We start from the raw sequence: 21817 nt of genomic DNA, 5'->3' as shown, positions 1-21817 counted from the left end.
AATTTTATGAGTTTATTCTCCTAATGTCACCACTTTATTCTCATAATTTTACGATTTTATTCTCATAATTTTTTACTTTATTCTCATGTTTCAACATTATTCTCGTAATTTTATGACTTTATTCTTGTAATGTTACCACTTTATGGTCGAAATAGAAAAAAAAAAAACTCTAACCAGACCCTAACACTCCGTCATAAAAATTATTATTATTTTGATCTTATTCTTCTTATTTGTAAGATAGTTGCCAATCAAGCTGCAAAATACACAAGTGACTCAAGGGAACATCTCTTGTAACAAATGTTATTAATGGCCGTTTTTTTTAGGTAGAATTGTGAGTATGCACACTCTTTTAATTCGGTGCAACCCCAGTCATGGACTCTATCGTGATGCTTTATTAATGGTGAGACCCAGTACTAATTATAGCATATCCTCTCTGGCTAATTTATTTAAAATTTTTAATTTAAATGAAGTTGTTTTTTTTTTATTTTCAACCGCCTAACAGTCTATTATAAAAAACTTCTAAATAAAGTCTGCTTTCCAATCATGTGATTCTTTCACAGTGGGAGTTTTCTTTGTTTGCTTTTGTTGATTTTTATTTTCCATCACAAGCACGTCTTATAGAGGGTGGAGCAACATACAATACCATAACATACATTGAAAAATAAAAAGGAAAAAACTATTCTGGTAATCCTAACAGCAAAAACATTTTAAATTAACTGACAGAATATAAAGTGTCCTACCAGAGACTACAAGATAGCTCTGCCTAGTGACAAAGTGAAGCAAAGCATTACCTGAAGCTTTTAATGAGTCATTTTGTCTAATCAGCAAACCTTATGATGAAAACAAGCATTTATCTCCACATCAAGTCATTACAGATCAAGAATGTACCAATGTACAACCCCCTGCTTTTCACTGGCAGAGAAAGAATAAGAAGGGACACGTTCACGGCTCACAATGAGTTTACCTGGCGATTTTTTTTTGCAATTACAAAAGCAGGTTAATGAATACAGATCACAATGGAGAAGATCAAAAATCTGAAAAATATTGCTACAAAAAATATATTCTGGTTTTATATTAAAGCATATGCCAGCACATTGCATGGGCACATTTTATTACCACATGTGTGGATGCCTGCCAATTGGGGGGACAATCAGGTAAGTTGTCCCAGGTCCATGGTAGAGCAGGGGGCTAGGGTTGTACCGATTTATCAGCCTCAATTTTCTTAATTTTTGATGATTGGTAAACGGCAGATACTTAGATGTAAAGCGGACCTTTTCCACCAATCTAATCCATCTCTGTAAAAGTCTGAAAACCACCCACTATCAATGCCTTAAACTTTAATTCTCAATCTGAGAGCAGTTATTTCAGAAGTTTATATTGTTTCAAAGACAATGGTAAATGGTTATTTTCAGTACTACTAGATTAAGATATCTTGTCTCTGTGATCTTTTAAAAGCTGAAAGTATAGGTTATACAAATAAATCAGTCAAAATCAGAATCTGCAATGTCAGTCTTTTTATAAATATTTCTAAAACTATCAGGTTTGATATTTAACATATATAAATTTTTATGCTATCAAAAGCAATTTGCAGTATTGGGGAAATACCCCCCTCCCAATCCTTCAAAACTGTTTGGCTGCTGATGCTTAATGAAGCTGCTCTAGTAAAATACATAACATTCGCTGTGCTGCAGGTAGAGACAGGAATATATGAGGCCTGAATTTTCCTCTCCATCTGTGTCATGCAGTGGCTCTAGAAATTTTATGAGGAAACGGAAAATCGGAACAGGGCTCGAGGTGAGAACGGGCTGTGATAATGTAAGGAGCTCTACATGCAGCTATGATAGTCAATAATAAATAATAAGTCAGAAAAGATGGGCATCACAAAAAATTATTTCTAGATGACCATTTAGATTATGTAGAACAATGCAAACTAGGGCTGCAACAACGAATCGATAAAATCGATAAAAATCGACTTTTAAAAGCGTTGGCAACGAATTTCATCATCGATTAGTTGTGTCGCGCGATTATTGCGTCATCCGCCGCGCCGTCATCACTGCCTCTTGACTGAAAGAGGAAGAAAAAAAAATATGGCAGAGCGTGTCAGCGCCGCAGGAGCAGTGTTGCCAACTCAGCGACTTTTCAGACCCCTCCAGCGACTATTTTTCAAAAAAGCGACTAGCGACAAATCTGGCGACTTTTTTTGGTTTCACTGGCGGCTTTTGGAGACTCTAACGTGAAAGCATGTATCGTTCCTACTCTGCCGTGGGGCGCCTCCCCCCACTCCCGCAGGAGTCCCTCTCAGCTGCAGTCAGAGCCTCAGCTTCCAGACTGCAAATGAAGCGCGCATGCACCGGGATTGACGGCGCAAATTGATCACAATAATTAAAATAGCCTGCGCTTTGTAAAGTGAAAAAAGTGATAACATGCAACTTTTTTCAAAAGAAATTAACATGGCGCGGAACCACCATGTTTGTTTGGTTTTAAAGTGGGGAAACGTAACGTTAGTTTCTCAGGTAGCTCATCTGATGCTTTCCTTACCGTGTTAGTAGGTTACAGACAGTGATAAGGTTGGCTACTTATTTTACTTTTAATTTCATTTGAATTAGCTTAAGCAGCGTTTACATTTACTTTATAAATAAATTAACTTGCAAATTATGAGGGCAAGGCTTTTAAAGTTTAAATCTTCTGGCAAAGATAAAGTAAAGAAGATCCTGCAATTTATGGAAGTAAAGCAGAATAAAATCCTGCAAGATCAGTAATATGTCAATTAATTATATGCCACATTCCCATGTAAATTGGAGTCTTTGGAGGATGTGTTTTTTAGCACCCCTAGTTCTCTCATTTTTATTCCAAATACAATTTATAATTTGAATCACAGGGCTATTTTTATCTCTATGGTTCAGTATTTTCTCAAGTAGCAACTTTAACTGCTATACTTTCCTGTCTTAAAAGGCAGAACTCTTCTAGTCTAAAAAAACTAATTTGTTGAAATGGGGGGCCTATTGTTTGAACCCCTTAGGGGCTTTTAAAAACAAAAATGTCTTTTTTTGCGCTTTATGAAACAAAGTAGCCTATATTTTGTGGATGTACAGCTACATTTCTCATGTAAGTTTGCGTAGTTTTAACACAAACATTTATTTTTCATATTGCACCAGTACAGTTAATGAGCAACCTGTACTTGTGTGCTTGTTTGTTCTGTCTAAAATGTTTATTTTGGAATAAAGAGGTTAATATAAAAAATATTTTTTGTCCGATTCATCGATTAATCGAAAAAATAATCGTCCGATTCATCGATTTTTAAAATAATCGTTAGTTGCAGCCCTAATGCAAACACTTTTAGACTTCTTTAACTTCTTCCCACTATGTATATAAAGTTTATATTTTTGAATAAGTGATCCCTTGCCCAGTACTGGTCTGTATGTCCTTTGGTAATGAAACGCATAAAAAGCATTAACAAACTTTGATAATTTCCAATTTATTTATTTCCCGAGTCTAAATGATATTTAATATTTCCTCTATTACATCCATCCATGACTTACTCTTGATGTATCTTAGCCACAACACCGTAGGTCACTTAATTCCTCCTGCTGCAAATCCCTACTGTACCATCTCGTTGGAGCAAAACAATCTAAGGGCTCCCACTAATTCACCGAACTTGTGAATAGTAGGTAGGCTGTTTTAATGCAAGTTATTTTTGTGATGGGTTATTTTAAGACATTAAACGTTAAGACGTTTATGTTACCATAGAAACCAGAGAGTTCTACTGCTACAGACCAATCTGTGGCGCAAAAAAAAAAAAAAAGTTGGGAGCCACTACTGTAGAATATATGTATCCATATTTCTGCCCTTTAGAAAGACTTGAACATTCTCTAGTAGGTACAGTAAGAGAATTTAATCAAGCTGGTTTAGTTCTGTGACAGGTTTCAATTTGTTCATGTTAATAATAAATCTTCCACATCCTCCAGGATTACCTGTGGAATACCAAAGGTATCAGTGCTAGGACCACATCTCTTTACAATGTATATCCTCCCAATTGGTAGAATAATTAGATGCTTGGTATTAACTTTCACTGCTATGCTGATGATCCTCAGCTATATTGGTCCATAAATCCTGTTGATACTAAACCTTTATATAGACTACAGGCATGCATTAAAGACAAAACCCAGATAACTTTCTGCTTCTGAATGCAGGCTAAATAGAAATTATTGTGTTTTAGACCAGTCTTTGAAAAAAGAATTGGATTAGCCAGTCAATTTATCTGAATTTAATTAAATTGGTCAAAAATTATAAACTAACACATCTTGGTGTTACCCAGACTTGTCACCTTAATCCCATATCAAAGAGATTTCCTCCTTTCATCTCCAGAATATTGCAAAGATCAGAAATATATTGCCCAGGGTTGATGCTGAGAAGCTAGTCCATATACATGTTGCTTCAAGGCTGGACTATTGTAATTCTTTACTATCAAGAAGTCTACAAATTGTAGTTTAAAGCCTCCAGCGGATCCAAAATGATACAGCCAGTAGTAGTAGTAGTAGTAGTAGTAGAGTTCTGATGAAAATTCAAAAGAGAGATCATATTTCTTCTATCCTAGCTTCTCTTCATTGGCTTCCTGTTAAATCCAGAATAGAATTCAAACTCCTCCTCTTCTCCTATAAGCCTTAAATGACCATGCTCCTTCTTATATCAGGGATCGGATCATTCCTTATGTTCCTAACAGAGCACTTTGCTTACAAGCTGCAGGCTTACTAGTGGTTCCAAGAGTGTCTTAAAGTAGAATGGAAAGATCATCCAAAATAACTAGTTTTAGTCTATGAGTCTTCCTTCTCTATTCTTACATTCTCCAGAATTTGCTACTTCAACCCCTGACTTTATGTTCTTTCTGCTTTTTTTTCATCTTAGTAGCTTCATCTGGTTTGTTCCTGTTTGGCTGTCATGTCAACATGGAGATACATATCAGCTGGGCTGCTGCCACCTTAGATTGTAAACGATAGAGTTATACCTGTTTTTCAGTGCTTAGTCCTTTTTCTCTCCTAGACATCACAATGGGCTCAGCTTTTACTCTAACAGTATGAGCTCTTTCATTGTCAGTGAAAACTCTCACAGACAGAGCCCCTTGTTTACTATTTCCTTTTCTGTCATAAACTACAATCATTCCAAATATCTGTTTTGGATATTTATGTTTTCATCACAGCTTCAAAACCACTCTCAATGTCTACAGCAGCTCATTTAAAGCAGATTTGAGAAGTTTAATTCTAACTTTGGGACAGTGTTGGAGAATGCATAATGCAAGCAGAGAGATCTGGTGCCGTTTCGGCAGCACAGCACATTGACTACTTTGGTGGTTTGCTTTGTCACAAGTTATGCATGCTTTCTGTATTTGTGTTGGATCGAGGCAAGTTTGTATTCATATCTAAAATGGACTGCACCTTTTCAAAACTAGAATAGAAAAATTGAGCATCTATTGAGTTATCTGTACAGGTTCATTGGACTTTAATCACACCTACATAAAAGGTCCATACCAAGGGGAAGTGAACATTGGTCCAAAAACTCTAACCGAATGCGGCAGGTATGAATATACCCATTAACTCTCTACAAGTCTTCCAAGCTACCCCTTTCAATTTTTCACTTTAAGATCTCTTTAAATGTTTAAGGTGTTTCTTGAATAACTTATTCTTAGTGAATTAATTCTAGATTTATTTTATAATATGACATCAGTAACATTTACTTTAAGTTAAGATTCTTGATAAATGTTGGCCCTGATCTTGTCTCCTGTTTGATAAACTGCAACAAATTGAAATGTATTTAATTTGCTCGGAAACTGTATTTTAACTGCCTTAAGAGCTATTAATTTGTGAATTTGCTCTATATACAGTAGATAACCTGAATTTAAAATGACTTTTCTAAGGCTCTTCTTACTGTGATAAGCCAGAGGAAGTACATCTTTATATGAACTCTCTGTACCTATCTATGAGATGCTACAGGCTATTTATGACAATTAAGAATGAGAATACTTTAATGATAACATGGCACTGTATGCAATATAGGGTAAATGCTTTACTGCCAGTTGGTAGTGTACCTAAAACCTGATTTGCTTAAGGCAGCAAAAGAATAGATAAAATACAGTGTGTAAAGTTATTTGAGACACAAAATGCATTTCCAATAAAAAAATTTGTTTCTTTTTTTTCAATTGTCATCCAGGATTTAATGTTAATTTTTTAAGTTAGAAAACTCTCGGTCAGCCCTGGAGTTCTGCATTTTACTTTATAGGGCTGCACTCCAAGTATATCAGTGAAACAATTACATTACAAATGTTTCGCACAATGTTCTCCACTTTTCTGTCATCAGACAAGGGTGTCATTACATCCTCCCCTTCCTGGCAGATGAGCAATTTTTGTTGAAAACCTGATGCTGCTCTACCATGCAGCAGAACAGAATGGGTTCTATTTAGCTGATAACTAAATGAGCTTGTTGGGTGTTTTAATTTACAAACAGAACCACATAAAGTAGATTTTGCATCCCAACACTTTAAAATAATTTGGTATTTTTCTGTATGAACATCTTTTGAATTGGCTTGGGCAGTCCTTCACATTTTTGGAAAAGCCCCAAAAGTACTGAAGAAAAAGAGTTCATTTTCATTCATCCAGAACTTCATCTTAGTGACAGTCGGATTCTTCTATACTTCCTTGTAAATCTACCCACACAGAAAGCAAAAATGCTGGGTATTGGGCAGTGACAGACCAGGGCTGTGCTGGAGGTAAGGGAGGGTGATGAACAGTCCTTGTAGAACCAAATTAAAATGTCAACCAGTGCCTGATTGGTTTACGTTTCACTATTTCATAGAAAAGTCCAGCTCGTTTTAACTTCAGCGGGGATGTTATCAAATAATCTCATGGAACAAATCTTAATGTGATAAACCATATATCTCAACACTTAATCATAAGTCCGTTATTTGTTTGCAGCTCTGATAACAAACAGATGCTGTTTTTACAACCAGGCTCAGCTTATTATTGTATCAAAAAATTATTTAAAATAATACTTCTGTTATATTTCCCAAATGACAGATTACTTGAATAGGAGGTGGTAGAAGCAAAAAGAAGAGAGAGATGGAGTAAATTCAAGCGCTCTCTCCCATCAGTTATTGCATCATAGACATCTTTGATTAACAATATTATACCAGAATATTGGAAATTCGGTATCTTTAACTTTGGCCTGTATCAGGGAACATGGCTGCAGGATCACATCTTCCACTCCAGTAACTCTCTGTCAGGCTTTCTGACCATATAAGCTGATAGAGATTTTTATTTTGGTAACCAATTACTTTCCACCATAACCTGTTGCAACACCGAATATCATTTAATTAGCTCAGCTGTTGCTAAGCTATAAACAAAAAACTCCAGAGCATTTGTGGCAATATCTGGTGATTTCAATTGTACATCATTTTCTGCACTTCTGTTATGACACTTACAATGTCATAACACATTGCCCTACCATAGAAAATAAAACTCTGCACTTGGTTCAGTCTATTATCAAGAACTAACTACAAATCTGATCTAAATCTTATATTTTGTGCTTAGAATATAATTCCCCTTTTCAGAGACAAACGGTAAGAAAAAAATGATAATCTGAAGATGAAAAAGCCCTGCAGAGTTGTTTATAGGCTACTACCAGGGATTCAATCTGCCAAGTCTTTTAAAAGGATATCATTGCCTTGAGTAAAGGTGTGCTACATAAACTTCAAAGTAGATAACAAGTACTCCTCACTAGAATACTGAGATGCTTTCCCAGTAAAAAAAAATCACAGATCCCAGGTGAAATAGATAAACTTCGAAAAAGAGCCTTAAAGAAGGGAGATAGTGAATGATTCCGAAAAATACAGAAGCAACTAAGAGTCAAGGTAATCCATATATGGAATGGAGACCAAGCTTCTGCAAAACAGTATAAGAGATGTGTGATCAGGATTAGGAGACTTCATGCTTATAGCTGGAAGATTGAAACCTGGAAAAAGCCAATAAACTGCACACATTGTTTAGTAGGTTCAGTTCTGGAACAGGGTATATATCCTTCTATTTTACAGTCAAGCAAACTTTCCAAGTCCTTTGACTCAAAACTTCTCTGTCCCACCTTAAATGTTCCATCTTCCTTCTCAGCCACAGCCCCTTTTGTTTTTATATGTTTGTTTCTTAGGGAATAAGACAATTGTAAAGCTTACTTTAGTTCCCCTACCTCATATCCCTAGAAGTCATGAGAATGGGACATATGTGTCACCATATCTGTGATATTTTACAGCAATTCTGAAATTTTAGCCTTGATTCAGGATATAGTTCCAGTATTCTGAAAGACCTCTTGTATTGTTTTAGTAGCAAATAAAACTTAGTTCTCAATGACTATACAACTGTTGCCCTGACATCTCTAATCTTGTAGGTCCTAGAAAGATGCCTATTGGCTCAACTGAAAAACCAAACTAACACCTATCAGGACCCCCTACAATTTACTTATTATTGTGAAGTTGAAGGTACTATCATACACCTGCTTCAACATACCCACTCTCATTTGGACAAGGCAAAGAAAAACCTTTAAGAATCCTGTTATCTAATTTCTAGAACATATTTAACAGAATTCAGCCTGATTAACTATTTTGAAAACTTTAGAAGATTCAAGTGGAGGCAACAATATTGCCTGGATCAGAGGCTACCTAACAAACGTTTTTTGTGATTAAATAGTAAAAGGACTTAGATTCAACTTTATTTACAGCCCTTGGGATTACTCCTTCAGGAAAATTCTGGTTCCAGTAGCTTATATAGAGTACAAAGAGTTAAAGCAAGATGCCTTTAAAGATACAAATAACACAGACAATATAAAAAGAGTGTATATAGTACCAAAAAAGCACAAACGAAAAAAGTTGTAATGTTCTGAAATATGTTTCCCTTAGATTTAAACACATCTGCACAGTAGAGAGCTAAGGGAAGAATACAAAATAGTTGACTTGGGTTATTGCACTTGCACTGCAGAATTGTACTGACCATATAAATAAGTGAAAGTTAAACATTATACAGTTTCCGAGATGGTGTCTTTCAGCCTGACATACTGTGGCCTGTCTGTGAGGTAGCTAGAGATCCATGCCACCAGGCAGGGGTGGACTCCCATTCTATTTATTTTGTCTCGAAACAGGGAGGGCTGGATGGTGTTGAATGCATTCTCTTATCCAGGTGGGAGTGGACTCGGTGTAGTAGGAAGATGATGGTGTCCTCCACTCCTACACCTGGCTGATATGCAAACTGCAGGCGGTCCAGGGCTTCTTGTACTTGAGGTCTGAAAAGATATAGGATGATCCCCTCCATTGTCTTCATCAGATGTGAAGTGAGTGCCACAGGCCCAAAATCATTCAGCTCTCTGGGCCGGGTCTTTTTAGGAACTGGTGTCATGCAGGATTTCTTCCATAGGGTAGGCACTCTTCCTAGCTGCAGGCTAAGGTTGAAGACCCATTGTACTGGTTCCCCGAGTTCAGTAGAACACATTTTCAGTAGCCGTGGACACAACTTGTCTAGGCATGCTGCTTTCTTGTGTAGAAGTCTCCTCAGCTGTTCCCTGACCTGGTCTGTGGTGATGTGAGGCAGAGAAGGTATTGATATGGGTTGGGCTTCAGGAGCAGAGTAGGATGGCGGTGCTGTGATAGCTAAGGTGGGGGGACAGGTGAAGGCTGGGGGTTGAGGTGCTGTTTCTGAGAGGAGGTGAATTGTGGGGGGAGGGGGAGATTGCTGTAGCAGCAGGGTAGGGTTCACAGGCTTGTCAAACCTGCTGAAGAACTTGTCCATTTCATTTGCCCTCTCCATTGTCCCTTCAACTGCTGGTATTTGTGTTGTGGCCTATGATGCTTCTCACACCTTCCCAGATGGCTCTCATCGGCTCTTATCCAAGTAGTCAGAAACACAGACGACTACTCAGGGATTGTTGTCTCTTTATCCCTTTTTTCGAGGCTTTATACATTAGCCCAACAGAAGGTGCCTACAAAGCCCCAGACTCAATGCTATTTCTGACATTTTGAGAGCTTCCTGGATGGGAAGCAAAACATCTTTTAACTTGGAAACAAAGTCCAGTGGATTGTTTTTTTTTTATTATTATCTTTTTTGGAATGAGTATGACCTGGATGACTGAGAATCTTCACCAGCAAAACGAGGGTTATTTTAGGAATAAAAGAATAGATCCAACACTATCACCAACATGCAAGAAGAAGTGAAGATGGTGGAGTATAGATAGCTTGGTATGCATCTGAACAACAGACTGGACTGGAGATGCAATTGTGAAGCCATCTACAAGAAGAGGCAAAGCAGCCTGTGTTTCTTGAGGAATTTGAGGTACTTCAGTGTGTTCATGTTTAAAAAAACACTCAAGGACACAGTTGCATCTTCTATGATCTATTGGCTAGCAGCATCAAAGCCGTTGACTTGAACTGGCTAATAAAGAAGGCAGGCTTTGTTCTGGAATTGTTTTTTTAGAACATCTGGATATTATTTAAGAATTAATTCTACATAACATGAAGAATATTACAAACCACTCTAAGCATGCTTATATTCAAACTGTCAAGCATCAACAAAAGGTTTTCAGGCAAAGGCATATCCACTGTAAGACAGACTGCTACAAGAAATCCTTTCTTTTCTTCTTTTTAACTTGGAAAAAGTCCTTAAAACACAAGTTAAAACAATATTATTTTTCTTTATTTCGGTTAAGTATTGTATTTTTGTTTGTATCAAATAATAATAAACCTGGAATTTGCAAAACTGTCTCCAAAGAATAGCACAGAGGCAAATGGCTTTCTTGTGTTATGAACTAGGTATAAAAGATGAAGTATGTTGAACTAGGTCTGAAGATAAAGTGTGTTGCTCAGTTATCTTCCTTAGACTGTAATGAATGTAATTAACAGTTTTTCATCTCCACCATTAATTGAATGCCTAAAATGTTAAATCCTTTTTTAATATAAACAAGGAGAGGCAGAGAGAAGATAGGATAGCAATGTGAGTTAGAAAAAAGTGTTTTTTTTTTCCAAAAAGCTGGACTGCTTTTTTAAACATATTGAATTATGTCTTTCCCTGTATGAACACATTTCAGATAAAAAAAATAGCCTTATGTTCTGTAGTGCAGACTAGGCTTGTTCCGATCCACGTATCGGATCGGACGCCGATATTGGCAAAAAAATGCGTATCGGCAAAGCATGTAAAAATGCCGATCCAATTTAAAAAAAAAATCCGGTCCGTATTTTCCAGTTTCACCTATTGAAACAATCCATTCCACTATTTTGCGCCAGTGTTCCCCGAATCCGGTCCGTATTTTCCAGAACACCTTCAAAACACCCACAAGTCTTTTTGGGTCTGTCTCCCAGCCTAACCATTAAAACAGGTGAATTGGAAGATAGCGGGGAAAATGTCAGCTGTGTGGGATTATTTTATCCTGCAGGATGTATAGATGGAGACTAGGTGTGGAGGAGATTGGGGAGTATAAGGCATTTTTGTGTAATAGTTCCCTATTATTTGCACTGATTTTTTTTTTTAAGCAGTGTCTTTTTTCAAGAGTAGAGTCCTGATTCTTAGTTAATAGAGTATTTTCCATATTCTGTTTTGCATTTTTATTAAAACTTACAGTAATACTTGCACCTTTAACTGTTTACGGTTTTACTGTTCACTGTGCAATTTCAGATTGCTATTCATAATTTTGTCCAGTTTGTGTTTATCTCTTAATAAACAGGTAAGTTTGTTGTTACCAATCATTGTTTTTTATTCAATCTCACCTAATTCAGCTGGCTAGATGTTATCAAGAGTACTAAAAGCCTTTTCAACATGAGTCTTACAACTAAGGCTAAATACTTTAACTTAAACTTAAATACATGCTCGGATAGGCTGGTATCGGCCAGTATTGGTATCGGATCGGAAGTCCAAAAACAATATCGGTATCGGATCGGAAGTGCAAAAACCTGGATCGGGACATCTCTAGTGCAGACAGCATTAAGAGTCTTCCTATTAATTTAATACCTAAAGACTTGAAGTATTAGATGAAAATAGGACTACATCATATAAGTGGAAGTTTAAGTTATATGAGTATTTGTGTTTTTATTTATGCATATGTCAGTAATTGTTTGTAGACATAAGAATAAAAACACTAAGGTTGAATCAAAGCAAATGGAAAAACTAAAAAAGCAAATGCAGCTCATCATATTTACAAGAGGATATTAATTACAATGATAAAAAAAAAAATAACGCCTGAGACATCAACATAGTAGTATCTTAGGCTATCTCCTTTTCACCAATATATACTGTAGCTAATAAACAAGTAGAGTATTGTCTCGTGGTTTTTCAAGAACAATACATTAACAACATTAAATTGTTATGTCAGAGATCAGAAAACAATTGGCAGACTGGTTTAAGATCAAATAAACATAACAGTAGCTTTCAACATGTTAGTCAAATTTTGTCTAAATATTAAACCAATACCCAGTTGTGCAAAGCATACTAACATAAATGGGCAGTGAAGTGTTACATTTTATCTCTGCTCCATTTCACTGAAACACTTTTATAGTCAGCTTAGTTTTGGTTTGTTTTCTGTTTAAAACAGATCAAATAGATCTGAAATTTAATTTTTCTGACAGTGAAGTTTTGTCAGTTTTACCTTCAGCACTAACACATGGAGATGATAAACTATTTTAGACAATGAACTGTGACATTAGTGAAATAAAATGAGTGGCTGATCAAAAAATGTAAGATACAAAAGGGAGAAAAAATAAATCTATCCCATCTTACCCGACAAAAGACTTATCATCGATTAGAACCTTTATTGTATAGTGTAAGTGTGCCTTGTTAATGTAGAAGAAAAAAAATATATATCCATTCCTTTCCCTGCCAGACAACATAGAAACAATTGATACTGAACATAGTGCTATTTAGCTATACCTGATTCAACTGTGACTTTTTCTAGTGACTGGTAAGGAAGGCCCAGTAGAAATTTTAGGAAAACATGAACAATTTTGTTTTGTTAGCTTGAAGTTTGTTAAGCAGGAGAAAGAAAAGAAAAACCATCAATAAGGAAGCAAACACAAAATTCAAATTCTTCATTTCTACTCTTCATATTTTTAGGGCAACTATGCTACCACTTACTGTGTGTTAAAATAAAAAATATGGAAAGTACTGATGGCAAAGTTTTCAATATTACTGTTATGACAAATAACCCCTTTCCTAACAAATTTCAGGAATGTTTCTCTGTTTCAGGGACACACTTATATTGTAACATTTCCAACAAGTAGCATATAACCAAGACTCCCCCTCCATAAAAAGATGCACCAATGGCAACAGAATGGGAAGATACTTCTTTTCAGTACAAAAAGTAACCCACTGGTAAGAGAAGATATATCATGCACCACTAATAAAAACATAAACAATACATTTTTCTATGGTCATCCATCCTCCAAGTCTTCCTTAATGAAAGTCTTTTTTTTTTTTTGCACTGGAAGATTTAAAACAGCTGTTGGTCCCAGCTTAGGTTAAAGGTTTGGTACTGTATAACCTGGGCAAGTGGACATGCAACCACAAAAGCACACTCACACTACAGTCATGTCTTTGGATGGTGGCAAGAAGTTCAATGTTCCCAGGACTACTTCCTGGATGTCAACTTCTTATTTATCTTGAATGTTAAATGGTCTTCATGTCAAGCTCCCACTGAATAAAGTCACTACTGCCATAATCACATTAACAACAAAATACACTAAGACAAGACAAGTATGATAGATAGATAGATAGATAGATAGATAGATAGATAGATAGATAGATAGATAGATAGATAGATAGATAGATAGATAGATAGATAGATAGATAGATAGATAGATAGATAGATAGATAGATAGATAGATAAAGCAAGCATATATCTATATCTGGCAGTACACTCAGGTCCATGTATCCTAATGAAGTCTGACATCAATGCACATAGCAGATGTCAGTGAGTCACAAAGTAGCATAGATCACACTGAAAGCATGTAGAGAACTTGGGAAATATGTTATGTAAGAGTTTTCATAAATTAATAATAATTGACTTTCAGAGCAAAGATTAGGTCCTACTAGTGATACGACTGCAGTCTTATTTTAATAATACAGTCTGCAGGACCTATATTATGCATATATAATAATGTTTATATAACATGAACAACTTCAGTTTAAAAACAATCATTTCATCTATCAGACCATTAAGATTAACTGGAGAAATATGTTGTCTCATTTGCAGTAGTAGTCAATGATTGTTTATACTCAATAGGTATAAAGATCTCAACTGAAATATCTTAGCTGGAAATGGAAAGAATGCAGTGTTTTCTCAAGCACATTGGGGCATTAATTGGGTATACAATTAGAAATTATCAGACCTCACAAAGGAAAGGTGAGACAATGAGCCCTGTCTTTGGATTAACGTGCTGAAAACTGATTTATCTGTCTCCATTTTCCACTCTTGAAGCAATACATTAGGAAACGATGGGAGGAGGGGGGGTAGACATCAGCTGTTTTTAATCTCAACTCAATGGAATGGTCTTCCCAAAGGAACACAGCTTTTATCCTATACAAAAAAAAATCACCTACACCTTAAGCACAGTACAAACTGCAATGAAAACCATTGAGGTTTATTCTGTGCTGTCTTAGACCACAGTGTGCTTTAATCTGGTGTTCTCTGTGTGGTTGTCTGCCATTTTGAAATTCTTCCTATTTCAGATCAAACACATGCTCTAAATTATACCCAAGCTGTCAAATAAAACCCACAGTTTTCCAATATATTACCTGAGGCTTAATCCTACACAAGTTTATTAAGGAAGCTTTGACTCCTGAAATAGACTTGATCCTTGAAGAGAGATTATGTAGCTTTAGCTTCCTCCAACTTAGCCACTATGCTATTTCTAACCAGAGACATACTGAGAGGGAATCTGAACGAAGCATCTAACGGCAGGGTTCTGTCTAATAATAAATAGGGGGAAAAATATACAACATCTTCTTTGGGGTGTGTGGGTATTTGTTCTTATCTGTATAAATAATTTGATATAAGTGTTGTTGTGTTTTAAAATAATTTAATTTAGAGTCAATGGTGAAACAGGCATTTATTCGGGTGTATAGCCTATTTCTTATCAAATGTAGAAAAAAAAAATCTAAAAATAGCTGGGTGGTATTAGATGGGAGGACGCTTCGCATCGCTTTGTGCAATTACAACAGAATAACAAATATGCTGTCTCGCAGAGCTGACACATATTTACAGTATGAAAGGAAATATGGATATTTATTGCTTACCTTTGAGAGAGACTAAAAACAATAAAAACCCATAGCATCCGCTTCAGTGGGAGGGAAGGTTTCGCCATTGCTATTGAGCACCTGAATATTGACTTCGGTGAAGCCGTCATCATCATCTTCGTTTCCTTTTTTCTGCAGATGGACATGTCCGTCTTACTGTGTTTCCTCTTTAAGATACATTACGCACGCCGGCAGTAAAGGCTCAGCGATTCTTCACCTTAGACAGACAGACCGACGGACTGACGTGAGTCGAAGTGCGATCAGGCAGAGCTGAATTAATGAAAGTCAGAAAGCTCGATATTAAACAGCTCGCCTGTGTCCTGTTCGATTGTCAGGAAGATGCCTAAAATACCTTCCAAAGATGACTAAGGTTCCAGTATCAAAACACTCATGCAACGAGCGTTTGAGAAGAAAAGCTTTAAAACCTCAGAGTGAATGCAGATTAACGCTGAGGTTGGAAAGGAACCGATGCACGTTGCTGCAGCACAGATACACATGCGCGGTCTTACAAAGCGGAAGTGTATCTAGCTGAAATATATATATATATATATATATATATATATATATATATATATATATATATATATATATATATATATATATATATATATATATATATATATATATATATATATATATATATATATATATATATATATACACATACACCGTTATATATATATAAGTAAAGTGTACAGAGTTTAACAAAGCATTGCTACTCAGTGACTTTTCTTTCCAGATCAGCACCATGGACAGCTCATGACGCGACATTTCAGCTCTTACTGTATCTACCCCGAAAGCTTATTCACAACTTCATTAGCGCGTTAGTGGTGATAAATGAGCATCCCAAGCGCATTTGTTGGAATACGGAAGAGCTTTGAAAACAATTGCCCAACAAAAGATATAGGAGTGCAATTCTCCATAAACCCCCGAGTTTCAATATGATGACCACCGGTTGTTTGAGTGAATAAAACAAACGGGAAACGGTTTAAAAGTGATTAGGAAACAAATATATAAGTCCCCACCCCACAGCCACCACCATCACCATTCCTCTCCTTAGCAGCTAATGTGGAGCGAAATTATCATTAAACTTAGAAAGGAGTAAACAAATAATGCTTTGAGCTCCTACAAATGTAGACAAATATTTCTACATGTAATTATTGAATTTAATTGAAAATTTAAGTTTTTAAATGCAGTGAGAGAAGAACTGCTCTTTAGAACAGATTATTATTGCGTTGTACTGTACATGCCAAAAACTTCTTGAGTTCAACAAACTTATAATAGACTTGCTGTATCTGCCTGCACAAATTTTCCTTGAGAGACCGTGTGAATTGGTGCTCATTAAAACTCAAACCTATACTGGGAGTCGAGGTTCTTGTGGTCACACTTGTTTCATTATTCTTTTTCAAAGTCATCACTAGTCTTATCCACAACAGATGCTATCACCTCCCCTCGGCCCTTCCCTATGTTCTCATCAACCAAAGACCACTGTCAAGAAAAGCATTCTAAAATAACTTAACATAATTTACACGTCTTACTAATGCACTCCTTCTACATAGGTTTAACATCAGTTTCACTTGGTTGTTTTACCAAATATTAGACCATGTCACCTTCCACTTTCTGTCCTGATTTTTTTCTCTCCTCATTTTTTCCCACCCTCACAGATGAAAGAGGTTATTGTTGTTAAAAGGTGTTTTATTTATATATATATATATATATATATATATATATATATATATATATATATATATATATATATATATATATATATATATATACAGCTGACAAACCCAAATCAACATGAAGTCATGAATTTTGGTAATTTCCTTGTCGGACTTCAGTTATTGACTGGTATCTGATTTGACTTATAAGATACAAAATAATAGCATTGCAGTTTTATATCTGAGTGATGTGAAACCAGCTCCCATTTATATTTAAGAGTATTACTCACAACTTGTATGACTATCTGCTTCATGATTCACTATGTAACCATTATTACTGTCAATATAACCACAAACAACTTCCTCTGTTAGATTGAATGTTTTTTTTTCTTGCTTTTATTTTTTTGTTTGTTTGTTTTCTGTCATAATTTGTTATATTTCAAATACTGACCACTGTGACCTGTCATTTTATCCATAGTAGCTTTAGGTAAACTGAGTATTTAAAAGTGCTTTTAATATACTGGCAAAATTTAAATTTCCTTAACTATAAGACATCTTTGTTCTCTAATAATTGAACGCAATCAATAAAAGCTTCAAACACACATAGACAACTTTACTTAAAAAAAAAATACGGCCTCATCTTTCCCTCTATTCTCTCTGCTTTTATTATATGCAAAATCCCTAATTCAGAGTAAATTAAAGAAAAAATACTTTCTCCAAGTAAATAGTAAAATAAAGAAATATCAAGTCCCTCAAATGTTATAGCTGCTGTGAACCCCAAATGCTACATAGCTATACAAGCAGGGCAAAGGATGTGAGCTATATAAAAAGCGCAGAAATATGTTAAGCTTAAGGTTAAACAAAATAGTATTGTAAGGACAACCATAGATTCTGCTGTAGAAAATTTAGCTTCCTAAGCCAGAATTAATCTTGGTAGATGAAGATCTAGACAAAACTTTCCCACTTTTATAAAATTCTGTCTTGCACAGGGACAAAGGTCTAATTAGATTCCTTCATTCAGTGCTCACAGAAAAAAAAAACACACAATTAAAACACACTAATTAAAACATTAATTAAAACATCATGACATATACACGGTTCCAAAATTCCAGTTACAATTTTTAAAAGGTAACTACATAGTTTTAATAAAACACAGACAGTAATCTTACAACTACAGCTTATATAACAATAACCAAACCAAACAATTTGTCTAAATGAGAGCAAGTGCAAAATATATTTCGGTTTCTGTTGATAAACATACGGATCACATGAAAGGAAGTAAAGACTTTCCCTTTAAAGACTTGTATCTGTTCTCATAAACATAATCAGCTGTGATCTCATCTCTGTTAGCAACCATTGTATCTGCACACAAAATCATGAGTTGGTCAGAAACAATATCTTGTGTCATCTTTAAATAACAGTTGAGGGAGGTATTGTCCTTTTTAATGGCAATGGTGAATGCACAGATGCCCAGTCCCCCCATCATTCCAACTTTACAACCCACACACATAACACTGCAGCCTTACTCTGTTAGCATCAAGCTGTGGGAGCAGAATGATCTCTCGTATTGGCTATTGGATATGAAAAACAGTCTGGCATTCAATCCAAAGAGATGAAATATCAGAAGCAAAATGTTAATATGGATACCGAAAGTGCACCGCACACTCTGGGAAATTTAAATGTACTATTGAACTATTGAATTGGAATAAAATAGAGATACAAAATAAATTTTAATTATTCAAAAATAATGTTGGTTAAGGAATTTGGTCCATTTATTAAACCTGGCCAATAAATACAACTTTTGGAGGCAAACATGAGAAAGGTCTCTCTGGTCTGTGTTGCTATAAGTCACCCTGTCATAAGCAGTAGTGCAAGTTCTATAAAATGTATCTGTATTCAAAACATTTTAACTATGAAAGTGTAATGCTGTGTTATTTGGTTTTCTACATGACAAAGAATCTAATGAACTTTTGCTATATTGAAACTTACAAACACAGTCATAGTAACTTACATAAAAAAAACAAAAAGCAAATTATGGGTGGGATAAGAATTTGACCCACATGGGAACCGTTCTAAGAAAATAAAAATGTTTTCAATTATGTAGACTACTTTAGTTTTCATGTGTTTTAATATATCTTTAAATTAATACATTTAATTTATGTACAACAAATAAATGTCCGATTAAAAGACTGATTCAAAAAGTAATATACAATATGTTTATATAAGACAATATTAAACAGCTCAATATTCCATTAAATTCTGAAAAGCAGAATTATTATATTATTAAGTATCCAATTATATGATGAAGTATACCATCTTAAAGGGTTAAACAGAATACTCAAATATCATATTTTAAAAATACATTTAATTATATAAACTCTCTATATTTATTTGTGAAAGAAATCTGACGAATAATTTTTGGGTATTATGATCTGAATTGTTTGGGAATCCCTGTTTCCTGGTTTTATCCTCAGGATTATTTTGCAACTCAAAGGTCAACATTAACAGACTCAACAATTCACAAGCTTTTAAAGGTTTTTGTCCTAGGCTATCTAGCTAGATTGATCAACTTGGACCAGTTTAACTGTCTCTTCTGAAGAAAAGCTCCCTAACCTACCAGGTGTGGTCAGATCGCTGTGCAGTGATGTTTTCATCAATATGTCTATCCATTCATCCTTCTGTCCATCTTGTCCTTCTTAATCAGTCGGGATTGGCGCTGGTGCCTGTCTCCACCAGTCCATGGGTGAAAGGCAGGGTACACCCTGGACAGGTCGTCAATCCATCACATACTGATGTTTCCCCCACATAGCAAATCCCAGTTTGGCCAAAAAATAAGTATTGGTCTTATCTTACCTAAGCTCTTTCCTTCCTACATATGTAAGCTGTTCCCTACATTACTTTTTGCCGAACTGTAAAAATAAAAAATAAATAAAACAAAAGAGGATGGCTTCCATCTTGCAACTTTGGTTTGATTTTATTTATGGAGTGCAATACTAATAGTTTTCCTTTGGGCGGATTCTCCTTTCTCAGCCTCACACCTCTGCAGTGCCTTTAAAGATGACCTAAGGCTGTTGGCTGCTGATCTGATTAATGCTCATCTTGCCCAGCAGGGATGTTTATATTAATGACCAGGTTTTCTTATATATAGATGATATCTTTTCATAAACTAACTCTAAACTAGCTAGCTCTAAACTTATCCACAATTTATTTGACCTGTCTGATGTGTTCATTTATCTTTAATGTTGCATTTATACAGAAGGCTAAGTACACATAGCTAAACTATTTACTAATGAAGTGACTTCTAAGTTTGCATTTTGTGAAACATTTAATGTTATCAGGGATATTTGGGAAAAAATGTTTAACCCTATCTAGGAGGGAGTGCCCAGCAGCCCTGCAGAGGAAACTCGTTTCAGCATCTTATAATTGGGATTTCGCTCTGTCGGTCATAATACAGATTTAATTTGGCCAAATTTATTAGTGCTCAAAACTCCAAAAGTGTCATTGTTTTGGTTATTGTTAGGTTTTCTTTTGAGTTCTCATTTGTGTTATTTCCATATTGTGATATTCTAGTTGTTTTTGGTTGTATTAAGCTCTTATGTATTCGTTGTTTACCCTCTGTTGCCCTCTTGTGTCAGTCTCCTTTTCCTAGCTCCCTTTTAGATTCTTCTGTCCACACCTGCTCCTCTTCTGCTAATTACTCCTTACAATGTTTCTGTTTCTGATATATACACCTCCTGTTCAGTTGATTTTTGTTGTTTCCTCATCATTTCTTGATCCTTGTGTGTATTTTCAGTGAGGGCTTCTAGTCTTTGGTTTCTTGTATTTTTTTTGTTTGCCTCAGTCGCCACCTACAGTAGTTGCCAATTATTACATCTGCAAGAAATAATTTCAGCTTCCATCTCTGCATTGGGTTCCTCTAAAAACCTCCACCCAACCTGATTAACCACAACAGACCGGTACAGTGCACACTTCACAGCAGACGCCGTACCAATCTGCCTATCGATCTCCCACTCCATCTTCCCCTCATTCGTGAACAAGACCCCAAGATACTTAAACTCCTCCACTAGGGGCAGTACATCCTCACCAACCCAGAGAAGGTACCCTTCTCCGGCTCAAGACCATGGTCTCCGATTTGGAGGGGCACTGATCCTCATTTCGGCCGCTTCACACTCAGCTGCAAACCGCTCGAGTGAGAGCTGTAGATGAAGCCAATAGAACCACATCATCTGTGAATAACAGAGATGCAATCCTAAGGCCAACAAAAACAGATCCCTTTTACCTTCTAATATTCTTTATTTTCTGTTCTACTGACTAAGTAATAAAAACAATAAATAATCTTGTTTGGTCTAATGTAACTCTTTTCTGGTAGCTATTGCGTTAAGGCTCAATAAGTCATTTGTTTTATTTTTAGAAAAGACACACATAAACGCGTTTACATTCCTCCTATGAGCTTTCCACATTGTTTTCTAGATTGCTGATTTGTGAGGCCCATGACTCACAGCTCTACTATGATGATTAGAAAGATCTTAGTGGTGATTTCATTGTCTATTTATGTAATTATTGGGAATGCTTATAGTGAAGCAGTTTGATCTCTACTTCTGAGGATAGATGGACACAAATTTTAAGGTTTAGCTCTGGTTTGATTTCTGAGGCTTTTATGGTTGTTTTAGGGTACAATATTAAACAAAACACAAATCATAAAAGATTCCAAAAATTCCTGAAGCAGCAAGGTTGGACAAAAAAACGAAGATGTATTTTCTGTTATATGCAGAAAAACAAAAGGGAAGAAGGACATTTAATTTGTGAAGTCTTTTAGAATATTTCTTTTTTCAATTCAAGTCGGTTTTAATTAAA

The 21817-nt window shown here is 35.6% G+C and overlaps 1 protein-coding gene across 4 annotated transcripts in view; it reads right to left on the bottom strand.

Moving 5' to 3' along the window:
• Window positions 1-15805, bottom strand: part of gabrg2 (gamma-aminobutyric acid type A receptor subunit gamma2) — a 66956-nt gene extending 51151 nt beyond the window's left edge. For 2 of the 4 annotated variants that reach the window (XM_038302238.1, XM_038302239.1), the window contains exon 1: window positions 15303-15805. In XM_038302238.1, coding sequence (XP_038158166.1) covers window positions 15303-15448 — 146 coding nt within the window. In that variant the 5' untranslated portion in view covers window positions 15449-15805. The remainder of the gene's footprint in view (window positions 1-15302) is intronic. The other 2 variants (XM_038302240.1, XM_038302241.1) reach the window with 1 other exon arrangement.
• Window positions 15806-21817: the final 6012 nt, after the last annotated feature.

The sequence above is a fragment of the Cyprinodon tularosa genome, unplaced genomic scaffold, assembly GCF_016077235.1.
Source record: "Cyprinodon tularosa strain WSP-4 unplaced genomic scaffold, ASM1607723v1 ctg484, whole genome shotgun sequence".
Lineage (NCBI taxonomy): Eukaryota > Metazoa > Chordata > Actinopteri > Cyprinodontiformes > Cyprinodontidae > Cyprinodon > Cyprinodon tularosa.
Note: the sequence above shows the minus strand (reverse complement) of the source record. Positions and strands in the feature narration are given on the sequence as shown.